Source organism: Carcharhinus amblyrhynchos, chromosome 13, assembly GCF_965287045.1.
Source record: "Carcharhinus amblyrhynchos chromosome 13, sCarAmb.v2.hapA, whole genome shotgun sequence".
NCBI lineage: Eukaryota > Metazoa > Chordata > Chondrichthyes > Carcharhiniformes > Carcharhinidae > Carcharhinus > Carcharhinus amblyrhynchos.
This window is the reverse complement of record NC_137336.1, coordinates 63,115,193-63,136,577: the sequence shown is the minus strand read 5'-3', so window position 1 is coordinate 63,136,577 and position 21,385 is coordinate 63,115,193. Positions and strand designations below refer to the sequence as shown.

Sequence of the window (21,385 nt, the reverse complement as noted above, 5' to 3'; positions counted from 1 at the left end):
GGTGGATGATCAACCGTGATAATAATGAATGGCGGAGCAGGCTCGAAGGGCCAAATGGCCTATTCCTAGTCTTATTTTCTACGTTTCTATGTTTCTCTCCACCGTCCCAACCAAAGTTGACCTGTAATGTGTTAAAACCTGTAATGCCCTAAAACCACAATCATGACTGGCACCAGGAGCAGATCCTAGCTGCCTTTCCACTCATGTTCCCATCACTTAGTGGAGTCATCATGGAAAAAGTGGTGTTTGTCCTGAGAAGCGGCTGTAATCTTTCTGAGGATCCCCCCCTCCCCTGCCCCCTCCACTATCCAAACTCCAGTTGGACAAAGAAGACAATGGCCAGCCCCTCTCCATTTTGATGCATTTGAAGTTAGATCATTAGAAATCTCATTAAGGTAAAATATAAACTAGTGTCATTAAAAGTAAACACACAACAATATTTCAAAATCACATAAGTGAAAATCGTAAAAAATGTTTCGAACAGGGAGTGACTGATTTTTCTGAATTTTCATTCTTTGCAAGCAGAGGGCAAGCAAAGTTCGATGCAGAGTATTAGGCTCAGTTTCCATTTCCTTATGTGACCTAAGGATTTCCAGGACATTTCCAGGAAAGTGGTAGACAAGATGGGGTAAGGCAATTCCTAGGCTCCTGCCTCATTCTAGAGTTAAGGTCACAGGGTATCTGGGTGGAGTGGTGCCTTTTGAAACAGGATTTACCTTGCATTGTAAACTCCCCCTCAAATCACAGCACTTAAGCAGCTGGTCGAAGTTTTGGTCTTGCAATCTGCAGTGCAGCCAGTGTATCCCGAGGCCAGTAACCTGAAATGTTTCGACCTTCACTATCTCATCCAATCCTAAAACCCTTTGCAGAGCCCTGACCTTGAGCGAAACCCGCTCTCCCATCTCCCACCATTGACGGCTGTGCCTTCAGCTACCTGGATCCCATGTCTTGTATTTCCCTCTTGAAGCCCCCCCATTGTTTCTCTTTTAGGACGCTCCTTACAAACCACCCCTTTGTCCAAGCTATTCTAATATTCCTTTCTTTGGCTCTGTGTCAATTTTTCTTTTGGATTATCCTCTGCCAAGGGCTTTTGGAAGCTTTTCTATATCGAAGATGCAAAATGACTGCAATTTGCTGGTGTTATTCAACACAGTGAGATTCCAAATCAGTTGTAAACTCTTCATTGTCTGATTGTGATTAAGAAGAAACTCAGTACAGGAGAATAATCTCTTTTAGGTGTTAATGGGATTTGGGCAGGGTAGATTGATTACCACACGCCTGTTCTCTGCAGGTGTGAAGATCAAACCCTGTGTGCCTTGAGTGTGTTAGCCCTTCTTTCTCTATGAATGCCATCCCTTTTTGTTCTAAGATTCCCTATTGTACGTTACCCAAGACTGAAGTGAAAGAGAGACTTGGTTTTAGAATCAAACATTACAGGTCAATTTTGGCTTTTGATAAAGCGGAGTTGTGGAGCTTGTTCAATTCTATAGAAAGCTGGTTCTGTTATTAATGGTCTGCCCCCTTTATGGGCTGTTTATTCCACTGCCGTCCTTCCACATCAACAATTCAGCTTCAAGCTATTTAGAGCGTCAGCAGAAAGGGGCGTTAAATTATGGAGAGCAAGTCACCATCAAGAAGGACAGCTAGGAAAACAATATTATTTAAAAGCTTCTTTTAAAGCCAGACCTCAGGGTGTCTTGTGTCAATGAGGCAAACTCTGCTGTCTGTTAAAAAACGATTTACAACATAAGCAGCAGGAGTTAATTCCCAGATGCTGGCCTGAGCTGAAAGCCTATTACTATAAATGCAGCTACAATATTTCTTATCAGGGTGGAGATGTTCTCAGATCTGGCAGCCTTGCGGGGGACCAGTTGTGCCAGCGATCCCATTTGGATTAAGTTCGTTCCGATGAAACCCATCTCTCTCCAACAGCTGCCAGAATTGACAGGGGCAAAAAAGAAAATGCTGGAAAATCTCAGCAGGTCTGACAGTATCTGCTGAGAGAGAGAACGGAATTAATGTTTCAACATTGGCACTGTTCTCTTGCCACAGATGCTGTCGGATCTGCTGAGATCTTTCAGCACTTCCTGTTTTTGTTTCAGATTTGAGCATCCGCAGTAATGTGCTTTCATGTTGGAATTGACAGGGGGCCTGGCATCTTTCCACATTTGGCTGGGATGCGGTACTGAACAATGTAATCATCTTGTCAGGTCGGGGGCGGGAATACCTGACAGGGGTGAATGCCTATCCCATCTCAGCCCAATAAAAACCAGCCAGATTAACATTCACAGTGAAGGAAAAACTTATCTTCCATGGCTGATGTGTAAAACAGTGCATTCCCATCACAGTCTATTCACTGAATCCTTTTCAATATTCAGTCTTTCAAAATGGACCTTTCACTATGCCAGATTTATGGAATCTTTGCAAGTGGTCATTCAGAGTAGAAGATGTGCAGGTGTAGGTTAAATAAAATAGTTTGCACCATACAGAAGGCAATCCTAGTAAAGCTCTGGCAGTGAAGGAGTTAACCTGGCCGCTATGCTTCAATAATATTGGTTTACAAGAATTGTTGGAGACTACCAGTCACATATTACAAAGTGCTTTGAGAACTTTACGCCTCAAAAAGACAGCAAGGTGGAGTCAACCCTTTCTAAAAGTGGCAGTTGGTAATTATCTCTCATATTTCTTCATTCTTTCTTTCTCCCCTTTTATCCTTTCACGCCACCTCCAGTCGTTCAAACTGTAAAACAAGCTTTTAATGAGGTTCACTGGCCCAAATGAAAGGTGGCGGTTTGCAGGCAGGCAGTGTGAGCAGTCTGCACACCTGCACACCTCTCCAAATCCGAGAGGATCTTACTGTGGTGTACTGAGGGAGCCCTACATTCTCTGGAGGTGCCTGCTTTCAGGTAAAACGTCAAACTGAAGCTCCGGCTGAACTCTCAGGTGGACATAAGTGATCTCATTGCATTATTTCAAAGAGGAGCAGGTGAGTTGTCCCTAAATTAGTTTCCCTCAAAGTGGAATGCCATAAACAATAGATAAGGGTCATGGGTGGAGGGGGGACAGGTAATGTTAAAATGGCGGCGCGGGCTCGTTGGGCCGAAGGGCCTGTTTCCCGGGCTGTTTTTGTTCTTTGTTCTTTGAGTTCAACCCCTACGCTCTGGCCAAGCGGCACGATGGCACAGTAGTTAGCACTGTTACCTCGCAGCGCCAGGGACCCGGGTTCGATTCTGGCTGTGTCTGTATGGAGTCTGTGTGCTCTCCCTGTGTCTGCGTGGGTTTCCTCTGGGTGCTCTGGTTTCCTCCCACAGCTGGTTAGGTGCATTGGCCATGCTAAATTCTCCTGTCAGAGGGTGGCGACAAGGGGATTTTCACAGTAACTTCATTGCAGTGTTAATGTAAGCCTACTTGTGACACTAATGAATAAACAACTTATTTTCTAGCAGCACTGAAAACAGATAATCTGCTCATGTGTCCCAGCTGTGTGAGTGATAGCTTGCTGTGCACAGGTTAGCAAACCGGCTTCCTGCATCATGTGCCAATTACACTTCACAGGCTGTACCAGTGAAGTACACTTGGGGATACTGTGAAATAGTGTAAAGGCAAGTCTGGTTTGAGGGGTATAGTTTGATCAGGAACCTCCTGTTCACATGCAAATTCTTTTCTGGCTTGGCGATCTGAAAGGTGATCATTTCTAAGAGCTCCCTTTTAGAGAGGCAACGTTTGTTGAGATATTATTCGTGACATATATACATTGCTAGTCCATTCAATGATAGGCATTCTGATATTAGAAGTTTGCTTTAAAGACAACCGTCACCTTTACAGAAGCAATTTATTGCTTGAGGCACCCTGAGACTTTCCAATGGAACAGGTTGGACACCATGCAAAAGATGATGCACACAGTTCATGCTTGTGATGCTTAACGGTTAATCTAGACTATCCCTTTAAGCTCAGTTCTCAGTGTTCCCTGTGGGGATTCAGTTTATTGTAACTGGTTACAAGTCTCCGTGATCATTAATGGGTCAGTAATCTGCTTGGGAATCTCAGGCAGCAGATCAGGGAAAACGAAGATGAAAAGTTCCAGTCTTTCACTCTCTCTCATAAACTTTCCAACAAAGTGTGATATCTGGTGTCCAATAGACAAACATTAGACGCAAGGCTATTATCAAAGCACAATCATTATTATGCAGCATAAAAAGGTTGTTTCAGTAGCTATTTATATCTTTATTTGACTATAATCCAATGTACTTTCACATCGCCATTATATTTTGGCATGGAGTCAGGGAACAAGTACTTATCATGTGCCAAATTACACACATTTGGGTGGAGGCAATGGATTGACACTGGGTTTACATCTTAAGTTGGAATCTAGCCCAAATTTAGGCAATTCTGTTTTGCCAGTAAGAGCCCTGCATCAAATGAGTTATATAACTAATTCTACACTTTTCCTTAAGGAGGTGACAGACTGGCTGGTGTGGGAAGTGTTGAAGTGTTAGTAATTGCTGCTCTTTTGAGATGTTTTTGTAAAGGGAACTTTGCCTTGAACTGTGTGCACTTAACATTGACAGGAAGTGTTCCATTTTCCAGTATTGCCATCCCTCACCTTTTACTTCCGTGTCTTTATGGAGTCTGTGTGCTCTCCTTGTGTCTGCGTGGGTTTCCTCTGGGTGCACACACGCACAAACACACACACGTGGGACTCAAGCCATTGGCTTTCTGGAAGGTCTTGAGGTTCTGAAGGTAAGCAGGGTTATCATTGGGCTCCTTAAGACACTCACCCACCCAAGTAGACGCAGACACATATACACACACACACACCTATACACACACACGTATACACACACACACATGTACACACACACGTGTACATGCACATATACACACACACGTATATACACAAATATATGCACACACATATACATACATACATACATACACACACACATGAGATGGGTTGGGAAGTTGGGATTCAGACATTTTTATCTGCCAACTGATCTGAAATTGTTCCGCTTACCCATGGCTCTCCGCTCCAGTGTGTCTTATTCAGCTACTGTGGACATTTAGTTTCAATTACAGGGCATTACAATTGGGCTAGGTGAGTGGCGCTGTCTCATTCTTGTACCCTTCCACTCTCCTTGCCTGATCACAACTTGTGCTGAGATGCAAATACCATAAGTGTTCCCTGCCCTCTATTACCATACCCAGATAGCCTTGCTCTCAAGTTGAACCTTAGTTGTAAGGATCAGTAGGCCGAATGCAATAGTCCTGTGGCACAGCACATTCTTGTGCACAATCAATGCCCACACATGTACCCTGTCCAACAAGGATCAATAGAGCACATTGATGAGGAGGCTTCACCAGCCACCCCTCCAAGCCCTATCTTACCCCAGCCCAGGAATTCTGAGGCCACTTTCAATTCCTACGTAATGCTCTAGAGTAGATGAGTCCAGTCAGAGATTCTGTCTGATAACTGACCAGCTTGCACGTCAGATTGTGCACGTTTAGTTTTACCTGTTCCGAAGCCCAGCTTAATGTCAATGTCAGCAGGAAGAGAAGTCAAGTCCTCCTCGAACTCCAGCGGCGTCACCTCACTCCACATGCGGAAGGCCAGCCTCAGGATATTCTTCTGCTGCTCGACACTCATCTGGATGGTGAAGGCTTCATCCATCAGGCGCCATTTTAGCTTTCTCTTCGAGAAGCCCAGGCTGCTGGCAGTTCCTCCGAGAGCATCCAGGCCATCTCGCTTCTTCCTGGTATGCTCCATCAGCCGGTCAAGGAAGCGCTTCCTCCGGACAGGTTCTGGATCTGTGGCAGACTGGGTGGTGTTCGAGCCGCTGACTGTCCTGTTGGGAGATGTACTGTCTGATTGGTTATGTGACGTTATGTTTAAGAGAGAGCTATTGTCCAGCAGCATCTGATCAGGCACACCGCAACGAGGTTGGTTCATTACATTGAGGGTGGCGTTGTCCAGGATTCCAGTGGGACTCAAGCCATTGGCTTTCTGGAAGGTCTTGAGGTTCTGAAGGTAAGCAGGGTTATCATTGGGCTCCTTAAGACTATCCTTTGTGACAGAGTCTCCAGAAAGTCCTTCAGTCATGATCTGAGACACATCTCGGGGAGCGGGGTTTTCCTCTTGTGGAGCTGAATCCTTCCCTGACACTTGATGTTCCCAATCGACAGGATCGCCCCAGCCAAATTTTTTCAAGTATTCCTATGGGGAATATTTTAAACAATAAATGATTCTTAACTTCCCCTTAGGGATTTGTTTTTCAAGAAAATTACCTTGGAGACAAATGGAGATGGATCAATGAACATAAATCAGAAATGAATTTAATCATAAGAACATAAGAAATAGGAGCAGGAGTCGGCCATCTAGCCCCTCGAGCCTGCCCTGCCATTCAATAAGATCATGGCTGATCTGAAATGGATCAGTTCCACTTTCCCACTTTCTCCCCATAACCCTTAAATCCCCTGTCTATCAGAAACTAGAAGTCAATTACTAGCATTCCTTTCCATGTTACATGGGCAGAAGAACTTTCACACTCGCCATTTCCAGCATATTTTCCAGTTATATTCCAGAGGAATATATTCCACTGGAACATATCTGAGGGATGCGACAAGGCTCTTACTTAAGTTCAGATTCATTGCTTTTTTGTTGTGGGCAATGGAAGAAGTTACTAATTGTAAGACAGGGCCAAGCTTTCTAACAAACCCAAATCTTCTAGCTCTAGTTCAACCTCTCTCATGGCCTCTACGTTGTCCATTTAGTCTGCTGAGCAAACTGCAACATTGTAGTCCCCAATTGTCAAAAGGTTAGCAAGTAAAACTGATCTATCTTTAGTATGTCAAATACACTCACTGCCTTTGTATGAATAGGAATAGACCACCGAGATGCTTAGGCCTGTTTTGCCATTTAATTAGCTCTTGGCTGAGCAGCATCTCAGTCTTGCTGATCTTCCACAGTTCCATACCCCGGACACCACTAACCAAAAGAACTGCCCCAGAATTCATAACCTTTTCAGAGGACAGGATTTCAGATTTCTAATGCTAAGACAGATATCATCCTGACCTCCAGTCCCAGCAGTGTCCCATGGAGTAACGCAACCCCTTCCCAATTCCTTTAGCCTCCACTCGCATTCCCAACCTGATACTCAATCTGGAAGGAAATGAGCAACAATTGATTTTGATCAGAGGTTATTCAACAGAGTATGGGAAACTTTACTCTGCAGTTCAGCCCCTATACCTGACATAAGAGCACTGAAGAATTCCGTACCTCATCATGAATATCCCTAAGTTTGGCCAGCATAAAATTTTGTTCAAAAATTTGCATAATATCTAATAACTATGTTAAATCTAGTTCTCACCTTCAAATAGTTTTATGATGTGTCAGTGTCACTAAAGGCAGTGTGTGTAACTTCTAACATCAACTGTTCGGTTCCACCATTACATTGGTGAGATGTAACTAGTTACACTGAACCAGAGAGTTCAGGAAGATCTCAGCTTCATTGCCCGATACAGCCTTCATGAGACCCTGTGCCCAAGGAAGGAAGTATGGGACTCAAAGGAGACATATATTCACCAGAGTGAATCTGGGGTTTAGGGGGCTACATTATGAGGATGAGTTCCATCAACTGGACATGAATTCCCCAGAGTTTAGAAGATTGAGAGGGTGTTGAGGGACTTAAATTGGGGGGGGGGGGGGGGGGGGGGGGGTTGGAATTGCTAAGCTCCTTCAGTGACTCAGCTGGCTAAGCAAGTATAAGTACTAGAAGGATTGACTGTCAGTCTAGTTGCTGTCACCGGAAGGTTTGGTGAAGTCAAGGGGGTTGGAGGGGGGAGGGGATGTGGGTAGTGGGGGCAGGCGGGGGGAGCATACATCAGTTACTGGGGATATGATTGTCATCCATTGATTCTTTGTCAGAATTATGGACCTTAAAAGACAATTTTAGTTTTAGCAATGATGTTATTGTTTGTGAAACCACATCTAATAGGAGACCATGACTGACAGATATGGGGCGGTGACAATACAGTCAACCGCCTTTTTTAAATGAAAGGAATTTTCACCCCTGAACTTATTCCTGCTGACAGGATTAGCAAGAAACCTCAGAGTGAGAGTCACACAGGGTGTGCAAGGCTCCCCTGCTAACAAGCACCCTGCAGCAACTTGCATGATGGGGCTCACTATTTGCACCAAGAGCAGGATAACTGCAATCTCACAGCACCAGAATTCCAAATAGAGAAAATTCCCCATGCTGGAAATGGCACAATGCAATTCCCAACACATGCTGCACACTGGCAAATGATAGCAACAACAACTGCTAACTCTAAAAGGACAAATATCCAGCTGTCAGGTAAGGAAACCTGGCAGCTCTCGGATTTCAAAGCTGATGAGTTCAAATTGGGGACGGTCAGATTTTTGCAACCTCCCCATCCTTGTCACCATCCCCATAGAAAGCAGGATTGGGGGAAGTGCTGTCTTCTCTCTCACCTCTGCTGTCTGGGTGCTGAGGACTCGGGGAGCACGGTGCTTCTTCAGCTGAGTGTCCGAGTGATCCCTTTTCTTGAAGACAGGCTCCCCTCCACCAGGCATCAGCGCAGTAAAGGCGGCCACCAGTAGCAGGGAGAGGGGCAGCAGCATCCTTCTGGCTCCAGCACAAGCTCTCAACCCCTTCCCCTGCTCTCACCCCTCTTCCTTTGCTCTCAACCCTTCCCCTGCTCCCACCCACCTCTCACCCCCTTTCCCTCGTTCTCACCCCCTCTCTTTTCACACTCTCACTCTCCACTCGCTCTTTCTCACCCTTTTCACTCACTCATACTCTCTTTTCACTTACTCTCCATTCACTCTCTCACACACTCTACCTTCACCCACTACCTCTCTCTCTCTCTGGCTGTGTGCCTGGTGTTTGCTGGCAGCTGGTCTGCAGTCTGACTTTTTAAGCATGATTTTCCCCTCCCTCCCTGTGACGTTCAGTCAGTGCACACCCACAGCGCTGGGCTAACAGAGGCAGAGACCATTAAAACTTTCAAGCGATGTGGAAAAAAAAGTCTTTAAAAGGAACCCTTCCTACTCCTTTCTTCAAGGAAGAAACGTAATACATTTGCTTTCAGGGGTGTTTTTTTCCCTGTTGGAATTCAGCAAGGTGCAACTGGATATTTTTAAAATGATAGTGATGTGGAAGTCTTGTGGCGCATTGGGCGGTATCTCTGCCTCTGAGCTAGAAGCTCTGGATTCAAGTCCCTCTCCAGGACTAGATGGTCAAGGAAGGTGTGTTCATAATGTGGCCACATAGATTGATTCTCAGCTTGTATTTCCTTCCAACACACCTAATGGCAGGTGGTAAGGACAGCCATGCTGCAGAAGCAATGGTAAACCACTAACGTACCTTGCCAAACGTAGCGATGAACCAATCAAACCAATACAGTAGAAAACCATGGCCACCAATGCCCTCAGGCATGGTACCTGGAAGAGAGTATTTGTGCAAACACTTTGTCCAGTAATTAAATACCCACCAACAATTGTAATAACTCACACTTGTATGGAGTGAGGATGGGAGAGGAGCTAAATGAGGAACAGTCCAATAAGATTTTGAAGCTGGGCCGATGCAGTAATGTAGAGGGGTTTAGAAAGTGACCATAAGATTGTGAAAACATTGCTAGGCAGGAGGCGTTTGTTGTTGAAGAGAATAGGAGAGGTGATAGACGGATTCGAGAGTACACAAATATCTAGAAGAGACCAAGCTGATACATAGGACTGGAGAGTGGTTACAAGGGTAGGAAGCATGGACAATGCGTGGAAATTAGAAGATGAGGAGAAGGATTTTGAATTAACAGGTTGAAGGTTGAGGAATTGTTGAGGGGGAAAGGGAGTGGGTTTGGTACAGTATTAGGCAGCTGTGTTGCTCTTCTGTGTGAATTGGATTGGAGACAATCTCACCTCACCTTTAAGATGTTGAGTCTTTAAAAATTAAATACTGTTGTTTTACTTTAATTCTCACTATGTTTCTAGCACTGTGGCCCCAGGGCTGATGCTGACGCAACAGGAGTGTTAAGTTTTGTACAGCTTTAAAAAAAACTTTGAACTGTGTCTGAGTAATCTTAGATTAGCATTGTTTGAAAACAAAGTGCTTAATTCTCAAAAGGGCCAGAATATGCTGGGGCAAAGCATCTCATGGTGTGCCCAGTTAGACATTTCCCTTCGTTCCTCAGCCCTATCTGTTTTACTCTGCTTCTTACTGGAAATGCAAGCTGAGAATATGCAGCTAGGATACCAGGATATATGGGACATCAGTGTATGACTGGACCAAAGGTCGATCTCCTTAATCAATGAGATTATATGAGAACTGAGAAATATTTGCTATGACTCTCACCAACTTTTACAGATGCACCACAGAAAGCATCCTTTCTGGATGTATCACAGCTTGGCATGGCTTCTGCTTTGACCAAGATTGCGAGAAACTACGATTGTGAACATGGCCCAGTCCATCACTCAAACCAGCCTCCCATCCGTTGACTCCATCTACACTTCCCCGCCTCGGAAAAGCAGCCAGCATAATCAAGGATCCCACACATCCCGGATATACTCTCTTCCGTTGGGGAGAAGATACAGACATCTGGGTTCATGTACCAACTAACTCAAGAACAGCTTCCCTGCTGCCATCAGACTTTTGAATAGACCTATTGCATATTAAATTGAGCTTTCTCTACATCCTAGCTCTGACTGTAACACTATATTCTTGCATTCTCTCCTTTCTTATCCCCTATGTACTCTATGTACAGTATGTTTTGTGTAGTGCACAAGAAACTTTTCACCGCATACCAATACATATGAGAATAATAAATCAAATCAAGAAACTGAATTGGACGTGGCTGAACTCAATATCAAATCAGGTACAAAAAGAAGCAAAACAAAGTGAAGAAAAGATCAGTATAAGAGAGAGAAAGAAAAAGACAGATAGGAAAAGTTCAATCCTTCTCCTCAAATTAAAAGAAATTAAATGTTTTAAATCTCCACCAATAATTTGCCATTTGAAGGAATGACACTTGCATTGTTCATTTTCTAGTCTGGAGAGGTTGATTGACTTAAAAAAGATACTTAAGCTGTAAAAATGAAAGTGATGAGGCTGACCGGCTACAAGCAGCCCTGAGGTACAAAAACAAAAGAAAGCTTGCTCAGTGTTGTGAGAGCAATCGCTGCAGTGCGATTAAAAAAAATACAAGGAGAAGATTTAAAAGTTTGGCACGCTTGAAGCAGATCCCAAATAAGCTCAGGAAAATTCAAGAGACAAACACCTGCAGAGCTTACTAAAAAAAAGATCCACGATCGTGAGGGAGCCCATTGGGTCTCCTCAAGTGTGCGACATTAAAAAAGAAGGAAGCTAGCAGCATTTCAAAACAAAGGAGAAAGAAACTTTCAAGAATTTAAAGGAGAGCAGTCAGAATGTGGACCCAAATGCGCAGCAATATCAGTACATAACGGGACAGCTGCAAGGACAGATTGAAGTAAAAAAGATTACTGTCTTAAAGCAGTAACACATTTAAAATGGTAAATCGAAGAAAACCTACAAAATACTTAAAGGAATAGACAGAGTGGATACAGATATTTCCCTCGGTTGGGAATCTAGAATCAAGGAATACATTTTCAAAATAAGAGTTCATTGATTGTGAGTCCTGTGCTGTTTATTGTAGTTGAAACAGTTCTCTAAACAGTATTCCTTGCTTTATTCCTGGTAATGCTGCTTTGGAATTTTGAAGTCTTCTCTGTCTGTTGTTCCCAGTATGGTATAAGCAGGCAGAGTTCACTTCAGTTGAAAGTGAGATGTCCGCAGTCTTACTGCTGCCTTTAGGTGTTTCTTCTCTAGATTGTTTGAAAACCAACCAGGATGTTGCAATAAAAGGTATTCCAAAATAGTGATTCCAATCACAAATCCTCTCTCTCCATAATGATTTGAGCACACTGCAGAAGGCAATGGATCAGCTCATGTCAGGACAGGCTTTGCCTATTGTTGTTGTGTCCTAGGTGATTTTTTTTTTATGTCCCAGCCATCGCATCTGAATGGCCACTTCTTCCTTGTGATGGACTGGGAAGAATACATCAACATCTTCAACCTACTATTGGTCTCTGTAGACATCCTGTCTCTGCCTGATGCCACACATGCAACTTTATAATAATCAAAATGGTAAGGAGCAGTTTTGATTTGATTTATTATTGTCACATATATTAGTATACAGTGAAAAGTATTGTTTCTTGCGCATTATGCAGACAAAGCATACCGTTCATAGAGAAGGAAACAAGTGAGTTACAATCATAGCTAGAGTGTAGAGAAAGATCAACTTAACATAGAACATAGAACATAGAACATTACAGCGCAGAACAGGCCCTTCGGCCCACGATGTTGCGCCGACCAGTTACAAAAACAATGACCCACTAGCCTATACCAATCCCTTTTCGTCCATAAACCTATCCAGAGATCTCTTAAACGCCCCCAAACTAGACGCATTTACAACTGCAGCAGGCAGGGCATTCCAATCCCTCACCACCCGCTGGGTAAAGAACCTACCCCTGACATCCGTCCTGTAGCTACCCCCCCTTAATTTAAAGCCATGCCCCCTCGTGCTAGCTTTCTCCATCCGAGGAAAAAGGCTATCACTATCCACCCTATCTAAACCTCTAATCATCTTATATGTTTCAATAAGATCCCCTCTTAGCCGCCTTCTTTCCAACGAAAACAACCCTAAATCCCTCAGTCTCTCCTCATAGGACCTCCCCACCATACCAGGCAACATCCTAGTAAACCTCCTCTGCACCCTCTCCAACGCCTCCACATCCTTCTTGTAATGCGGGGACCAGAACTGCACACAGTACTCCAAGTGCGGCCGCACTAGAGTAGTGTACAGTTGCAACATTACACTGCGACTCCTAAATTCAATCCCCCTACCAATAAACGCCAAGACACCGTACGCCTTCTTAACAACCTTATCTACTTGATTCCCAACTTTCAGGGATCTATGTACACACACACCTAGATCCCTCTGTTCATCCACACTATTCAAAGTCCTCCCGTTAGCCCTATACTCGACACATCTGTTGCTCCTACCAAAGTGAATTACCTCACACTTCTCCGCATTAAATTCCATCCGCCACCTCTCGGCCCAGCTCTGCAACCTATCTAAGTCTCCCTGCAGACTATGACACCCTTCCTCACAATCTACCACACCTCCAATTTTGGTGTCATCAGCAAATTTACTAATCCACCCAACTATACCCTCATCCAGATCATTAATAAAAATTACAAACAACAGTGGCCCCAAAACAGATCCCTGAGGCACACCACTCGTAACTGTACTCCATGATGAATATTTACCATCCACCACCACCCTCTGTCTCCTATCTGATAGCCAATTCCTGATCCAACTTCCTAGATTACCCACAATCCCATACATCTGCATTTTCTGCAGAAGCCTACCATGGTGAACCTTATCGAACGCCTTACTAAAATCCATGTATACCACGTCAACTGCCTTGCCCCCATCCACCTCTTTGGTCACCTTCTCAAAAAACTCAATAAGGTTAGTAAGGCACGACCTACCCGCTACAAAACCATGCTGACTATTTCTAATCAATTCATTACACTCCAAATAACTATAAATCCTATCCCTAATAATTTTTTCTAAAACCTTGCCCACAACAGAAGTAAGACTCACCGGTCTATAATTCCCGGCAAAGTCTCTGTTCCCCTTCTTAAACAATGGGACAACATTCGCTATCCTCCAATCCTCCGGGACTACACCAGAGACCAATGACGACCTGAAGATCTGAGCCAGAGGCTCTGCAATCACCTCCCTAGCCTCCCAGAGAATCCTAGGGTAGATCCCATCCGGACCAGGGGACTTATCTATTTTCAGCCCCTCAAGAATTTCCAGCACATCCCCTTTATCAACCGTAATACTGTCTATTTTACACCCCTGCAACCCAATGTCCTCCTCAGCTATATTCATGTCCCCCTGCGTGAACACCGAAGAGAAATATTGGTTCAATACTTCTCCAATCTCCTCCGGTTCCACACACAACTTCCCCCTGCTGTCTGTAACTGGCCCTAATCTTGCCCTGACCAACCTTCTGTTCTTGACATACCTATAGAACGCCTTAGGATTCTCCTTAATCCTATCAGCCAAAGTCTTCTCATGTCCTCTTTTAGCCCTTCTCAACTCACTCTTCAACTCCCTCCTAGCCAATCTAAAGCTTTCTAGTGCACTATCTGAGCCCTCCAATCTCATCCGAACATAAGCCTCCTTTTTCTTTTTAACCATCGACTCAACTCTTTTAGTGCACCACGGTTCCCTAGATCTACCAAATCCACCATGCCTGACAGGGACATACCTATCAAGGACTCGCAGTAGCTGCTCCTTGAAAAAACTCCACATTTCAGACGTTCCCAGTCCCTGTAATCCCCTAATCCAATCCATGCTTCCTAATTCACTCCTGATAGCCTCATAATCGCCCTTACCCCAGCTAAAATTGCTGACCCGAGGTTCATGCCTATCTCTTCCCATCACTAAGGTGAACGTAACCGAATTGTGGTCACTATCACCAAAATGCACACCAACTTCCAAGTCTAGCACCTGGTCTGGCTCATTTCCCAGCACCAAATCCAATATAGCCTCACCTCTAGTTGGCCTGTCTACATACTGAGACAAAAAACCTTCCTGCACGCTTTGTACAAACACTGACCCCTCTAGCGAGCTAGAACTATAGCAACTCCAATCAATATTCGTAAAGTTAAAGTCCCCCATAACAATTACCCTATTACTTTCACTCCTAACCAGGATTGTCTCCGCAATCCTTTCCTCAACCTCTCTAGAACTTTTAGGAGGTCTATAAAAGACTCCCAACAGGGTGACCTCTCCTCTCCTATTTCTAATCTCCGCCCATACTACCTCAACTGACAAGTCCTCATCAAACTTTCTTTCCGACACTGTGATACAGTCCTTGACTAGCAATGCTACCCCACCCCCCCTTCTACCTTCTTCTCTACTCCGACTAAAGCATTTGTACCCCGGAACCTGCAACATCCATTCCTGACCCTGCTCTATCCAAGTCTCAGAAATGGCCACAACATCAAAGTCCCAGGTACTGATCCACGCTGCAAGTTCATCCACTTTATTGCGAATACTCCTCGCATTAAAGTACACGCATTTCAAACCCTGCTCTGCCCCACCCCCACTATGCCGTGCCTTGCATTCCCCAACTATGCCCCCCTCACTTTCACCCCCTTTCCTCACTATCCCTCCCCCCCTCCGAATCAGTTTAAACCTTCCTGCATCGCTTTTGCAAATTTACCCCCCAGGATATTGATTCCCCTCTGGTTCAGGTGTAGACCATCCCTCTTATAGAGGTCCCACCTTCCCCAGAATGAGCCCCAATTGCTCAAGTACCTGAACCCCTCCCTCCTGCACCATCCCCTCAGCCACGAGTTCAAACTTTCCCTCTCCCTATTCCTCTCTAAACTATCCCGTGGCACAGGCAAGAGTCCAGATATAACTACTCTTTCTGACTTCGCCTTGAGTTTCCACCCCAACTCCATAAATCTTTGCTTAATATCCCCTTCCCTTAATCTCCCTATGTCATGTGTCCCCACATGAACTATAACTTGGGGTTGATCTCCCTCTCCCCTAAGAGTCCTGAATACTCTGTCCGAAACATCCTGGACCCCAGCCCCTGGTAGGCAACACACCAGCCCAGAGTCCCTACCCTTACCTCCAACTCTCCTATCCGTCCCCATAACTGTGGAGTCCCCAATCACGAGGCCCAATCTCTTACCCCTAACCACCTGAGGCTTGCCAATAGGCTCACCCCCAGAGACCTGCTCCCTTTGGCTATCCCCAGTTGATTTCTCCTCAACTGTAGCCTCCAGGACCGAAAACCTATTTTGGAGGGGAACAGCCCCAGGGGATTGTCCCCCCAACTGCTTTTTGCCCCTCTTCCTGGCAGTGACCCAAGACTTATTCCTAGGAGTGACTATCTCCTTATAACTCCTTTCTATGTCCTGCTCCACTTCCCGAATTATACGGAGCTCCTCTAATTCCCCTTCCAGCTCCTTTACACGCTCCTCCAGAAACTGCAATCTAACACACTTCCCACAAGTAAAATCACCTGAAACACTGTGGGAGTCCCTCACTACATACATCCCACAGGAGATGCAGCTTACAGCCTGAACTGCCATCCCTGAATCAATTACCAGCAGAAAAGTAAAAATATAAAAAAAAACTTCCCTCACACTTATAATTAGGTTAGAGGAGGTGGAAGGGTGGGATTCTCTACCAGTGTAGAGAATCGGGAATCCTCTCTGACTTAATGCAAGGTAGATCCATTCAAAAGTCCGATGGCAGCAGGGAAGGAGCTGTTCTTGCGTCAGTTGATAGGTGACTTCAGACTTTTGTTACAAGTTACAAGTTTTAGTCCATCTTTGAAGTCATTGTTGACATCAGCAAGAAAGAAATTCCATAGGAGGTTTTCCTGGGCACATCCTAATTATAATGCACATTGAAAACTTCCAGAAACTGACCAACTTGTAATAGAATGCGTATCTGGTGATCTGGGGCAGACATTTTCAGTTGCGTTTTTGCTTGTCAAAAGTCCTTTACAGAAAGTTCAATCCACATCCTAGCTGTGACTAACACTACATTCTGCACCCTCTCCTTTCCTTCTGCTTTATGTACTCTATGAACAGCATGCTTTGTCTGTATGGAGTGCAAGGAATAGTTTTCACTGTATACCAATACATGTAACAATAAGAAATCAAATCAGATTAAATATATACTAGCCAGCCAATTAAATTAAAGATTAATATTTGACATGTAAGCTACACATTGTATCACGACAGTCTCAAGACATTTTGTCTGCTGTTGGAGATTATGAACCTGAAGTCTTCCTAGCCCAAAGGACAGTAGAGAGGCTGGATGAGAAAGGGAATCAAGATCAAGGGATGTTTACAAAGTGGACTCAACTCACGAAAGGAAAGCAGATTTGGAATGCATATGGAACAGAATGTTATCCCCGTCTACTATATGACACAGAGATGAACTATTCCAACATAACATGGCTTTCCATGGTTCTTAAATGGGTTTCCTTAAAGATCAAGGTTAAGAAAATTTTAGAAACTGTAATTGTATGTAATATGTTTATTTGATTCCCAAGATCCCAACATGCAATCCCTTCATTAAACCTCCCGAACAGTATTTAAGAAAATACTTATTAGGCATCTATTAAGCAATTTCTTTCTGAGTTATGGCTGACAACTTCTTCCCCATTTTGTCTCTATTTTATCAACACCACAACCATTGCTTCCATGAACTTTTTAATGGACCACAGATTCCACCCTCCCCTCCCAGATTTTTGCTGTATTAAAACAGAGTACTTGCATTTTTGCCCACTCTAACCCATTCCTTATTCAAAACCAGGAAACTCCTTAAATTCCTCCAAATTTCTTTCTTTCTGAGAAAGGAAGAAATAACTCTCAATTAAATAGCACAGTTCATGACTTCAGAATGCCCCAAAGCACCTCATAGCCACTGAAGTACAGTTTTGAAATACAATCACAGTGGTAAACTCTGGAACCTGAGCCTTCATCTTGGTTTTTCAGTAATAAATCAAAAGGTATCCATTACAAAATTAACTCAGGAACTAATCCCTCAGCATTTTTGCCCAAAAGGTCTGATTCAAAATGTTCCCAGTCCTCCTCTCAATCATCTGATATGAGAGACATTTCTCTTCAAAAATCATACTTGTTACTAAATAAATAGCATCTTCGTCTGAATATATTCCAAACTGGTTTGACTTCAGTGAAATGAGGCAGAAAAGAAACTGTGATTTTTGTGACAAGGATTCTAGATTCAGCTCAAAGTTGACAGCAATGGTTTATGTGGACATGAAATTAGACAGAGATTTGCACAAAGCAATGTCATACTCGCGGTGATCAAATAAATGAGATGTCTTATGGGTGTGGGTTGAGAGGCATGTGTTCCAGCCAGAACTCCTTGCCTTTCTTTCAAGTAGAGCTTTGGGACCTTTTATATTGAACTTAGAGAGCAGGAAGTGCCTCAATTTAACATCTTAGCCAAGAGGCTGCACCTCCAACAGTGCAGCAACTGAGTATCAACACATATTATGTGTTCAGGCTAATTGAGCTACATGCTTCTGAATCAGCAGGGTGAATGGCACCCGCTGTTCTAAAAAGGCTCACAATGTAGCTGGCACATTTTAAAATGCCAAGGTTAATGTCACCTAATCAATACTTGCTGATACATTTCCCACCACTTTGACTTCTTATAGCCCTGGCGATGACCTTCCCTGTTGACTTTGATCTTTCACTTTGGCTTCACACTAACAGGATGAGAACAACCCATCCATCCAGTTATTCATGAATTAACCCATCAGTTAGCTCTCCTGGCAGAAATGCATCAAAACCTGCCCGCTCCTGCACTCAAACATTCCCCACAAGATATGTGTCATCAAAAATGGTGTTACTAATGAAATAACATCAGCGTCTGATTATATTTACTAAGAGGTTGATTTCTGTGAAATGAGGCGGAACAGAAATTATTTGACAAAGATTCTGCCTTTAGCTGGAAGTTCTGGGCATTACTTTATGTGGACATGAAACTGGGAAGATTTTCAACAAAATGTCTTCCAATTAAAAGGAGGAAGAATTGACTTTTGGCATGTAGCTAAGATTCAATTTCAAGGAAGGGCTAGAGTCTAGTTGTGGGAAAAGAATGTGTTGGAGACCTGTAGTAAATGTTTTGAGAATCAGCCTGAGTATCTGCTCACATGAATGTGGTAGTTCAGGGTTATACTGTTGCCTTGTATCTGTGTCTGGTCAGGCAAAGCATCACCATTGCACTTTACTTCCACATGGCATTGACAACATTAGTCAACATTTGTTTAGTGCCTTAAGGAGGCAAAAAAACTCAAAGCATCAACACAGAAATATAGTTACAGATGAAATTGATATAATGCTGATTCATGTTGCTAGATCAAATTAAATTAGTTCAAAACCTCAAAGGTCATGGTGAAATTGTTGGGTACATGTTCAATGTAATAATGTACAGCTCTAATTTCTACAACATAACATGACCATATGGACTGAAGGGATTTCTTCATCTGAAACTATGTCAGGAGTCTTTAGACAACAATCAAAAGCTGGACCTTGTTTAGCTATTTTGTCTCCCAGGATGTGTCTAGGGCGGTGGATAGAGGAGAGCCGGTGGATGTGGTCTTTCTAGATTTTCAGAAAGCGTTTGACAAAGTACCTCACAAGAGGTTATTGCAGAAGGTCAGGGGACATGGAGTTGGGGGTAGGGTGTTAGCGTGGATAGAGGATTGGTTGTCAAATAGGAGGCAGAGAGTGGGGGTCAATGGGTGCTATTCGGATTGGCAGATGGTGACTAGTGGAGTGCCCCAGGGGTCGGTGCTGGGGCCTCAGCTTTTTACCATTTATATAGATGATCTGGAGGAGGGAACCGAGTGTACGGTGTTGAAATTTGCTGATGACACCAAGATTGGTGGAAAGGCAAATTGTGCGGAGGGTGTGGAGAGTCTGCAGAAGGATCTAGATAGGCTGGGCGAATGGGCCAGGAACTGGCAAATGGAATTTAATGTTGGCAAGTGCGAGGTGGTACACTTTGGTAGGACTAATGGTAGGAAGGATTATTACTTACGTGGCGAAAAACTGCAGCAGGCGACGGTGCAGAGGGACCTCGGGGTCCTTGTGCATGAGTCGCAAAAACCCAGCCTGCAGGTGCAGCAGGTGGTCAGGAAGGCGAATGGGATGCTGGCCTTCATAGCGAGGGGGATTGAATATAAAAGTAGGGAGGTCTTGCTGCGACTATATAGGGCATTGGTGAGGCTGCAGCTGGAGTACCGTGTGCAGTTTTGGGCGCCGTACTTACGCAAGGATATTTTGGCCTTGGAGGGAGTGCAGAGGATGTTTACTAGGCTGATGCCGGAGTTGAGGGGGTTGAGCTATGAGGAGAGGCTGAATAAACTAGGCTTGTACTCGTTAGAGTTTAGAAGAATGAGGGGAGATCTCATTGAGACGTATAAGATGATGAATGGGATGGATAGGATAGAGGTGGAGAGGCTCTTCCCGCTCAGAAAGGACAGTAGGACTAGGGGGCACAGCCTCAAGATAAAGGGGGGGCAGTTTAGAACGGAGTTGAGGAAGAACTTCTTCACTCAAAGGGTGGTGAATCTCTGGCATTCTCTGCCCGTTGAAGTGGTGGAGGCTACCTCGCTAAATATTTTTGAGACACGGGTTGATGGGTTTTTGATAAGAGAGGGGATTAAGGGTTATGGGGAGAGGGCGGGAATGTGGAACTGAGCCATGACAGATCAGCCATGATCTTATTGAATGGCGGGGCAGGCTCGAAGGGCCAGATGGCCTACTCCTGCTCCTATTTCTTATGTTCTTATGTTCTTATGAGGCTTGTTGTCGATTTGATGCCTGCTTCAGACTCGATACATAAGAAGTGTAATGGAGGGCATGTCCCTGTCTACATCAACAAGAGTGAAGTAGAAATGGTTGAGAGCTTCAAGTTTCGAGGTGTCCAGATCACCAACAACCTGTTTTGGTCCCACCATGCTGATGCTATCGTTAAAAATGTCCACCAACATCTCTACTTTCTCAGGAGGCCAAGAAAATTTGGCATGTCCGCTAGAGCTCTCACCAATTTTTACTGATGCACTATAGAAAGCATTCTTTCTGGTTGTATCACAGCTTTGGTATGGCTCCTGCTCTGTCCAGGACAGCAAGAAATTACAAAGCAACGCAGCCCAATCCATCCTTCAACTCAAACCAACTTCCATCCATTGACTCTGCTTCCTGCTGCCTCAGAAAAGCAACCAGCATTATTAAGGATCCCACCCACCCTGGACATACTCTCCTCCACCTTCCATCAGGAAAAAGATACAAAATCTGAGGTCACGTAGCAACCAACTCAAGAACTGCTCCTTCCTTCCTACCATCAGGCTTTTGAATGAGCTGACCTTATATTAAGTTGACCTTTCTTGGCACCCTAGCTATGATTGTAATACTACACTCTACACTCTCTGTTTTCCTTTTCTTTGTATGGTGTGATTTGTCTGTATGGTGCACAAAAAAACAATAAGAATGAATTTTGGGGTCATTCTCTATTGTCTGCTTCAGATCCTGACTAAGTAGCAAAGCTACCAACTAAGCCATTCAAGCAGAATTATACTTCATTTCAGGATTACTGCTCTTCCTATTTCCCTCAACAAGTTATTTTGCTTTAACAATGATATGAGATTTATGTGGCTGTACAACATCAGGAAAGGGTGGATCTTTTTTCTCCAGAAAAAGAAGGCTTT

At 44.1% G+C, this 21,385-nt stretch overlaps 1 protein-coding gene across 1 annotated transcript in view; it reads right to left on the bottom strand.

The window, feature by feature from the left end:
* The window catches only part of LOC145351555 (matrix metalloproteinase-21-like), a 28,611-nt gene extending 19,973 nt beyond the window's left edge, over positions 1-8,638 (bottom strand). The window contains exons 1-2 of the mRNA XM_080201151.1: positions 8,489-8,638; positions 5,512-6,211 (exon numbers count right to left, since the gene is read on the bottom strand). Coding sequence (XP_080057277.1) covers positions 5,512-6,211; positions 8,489-8,638 — 850 coding nt within the window. The remainder of the gene's footprint in view (positions 1-5,511; positions 6,212-8,488) is intronic.
* Between the last annotated feature and the right edge of the window lie 12,747 nt (positions 8,639-21,385).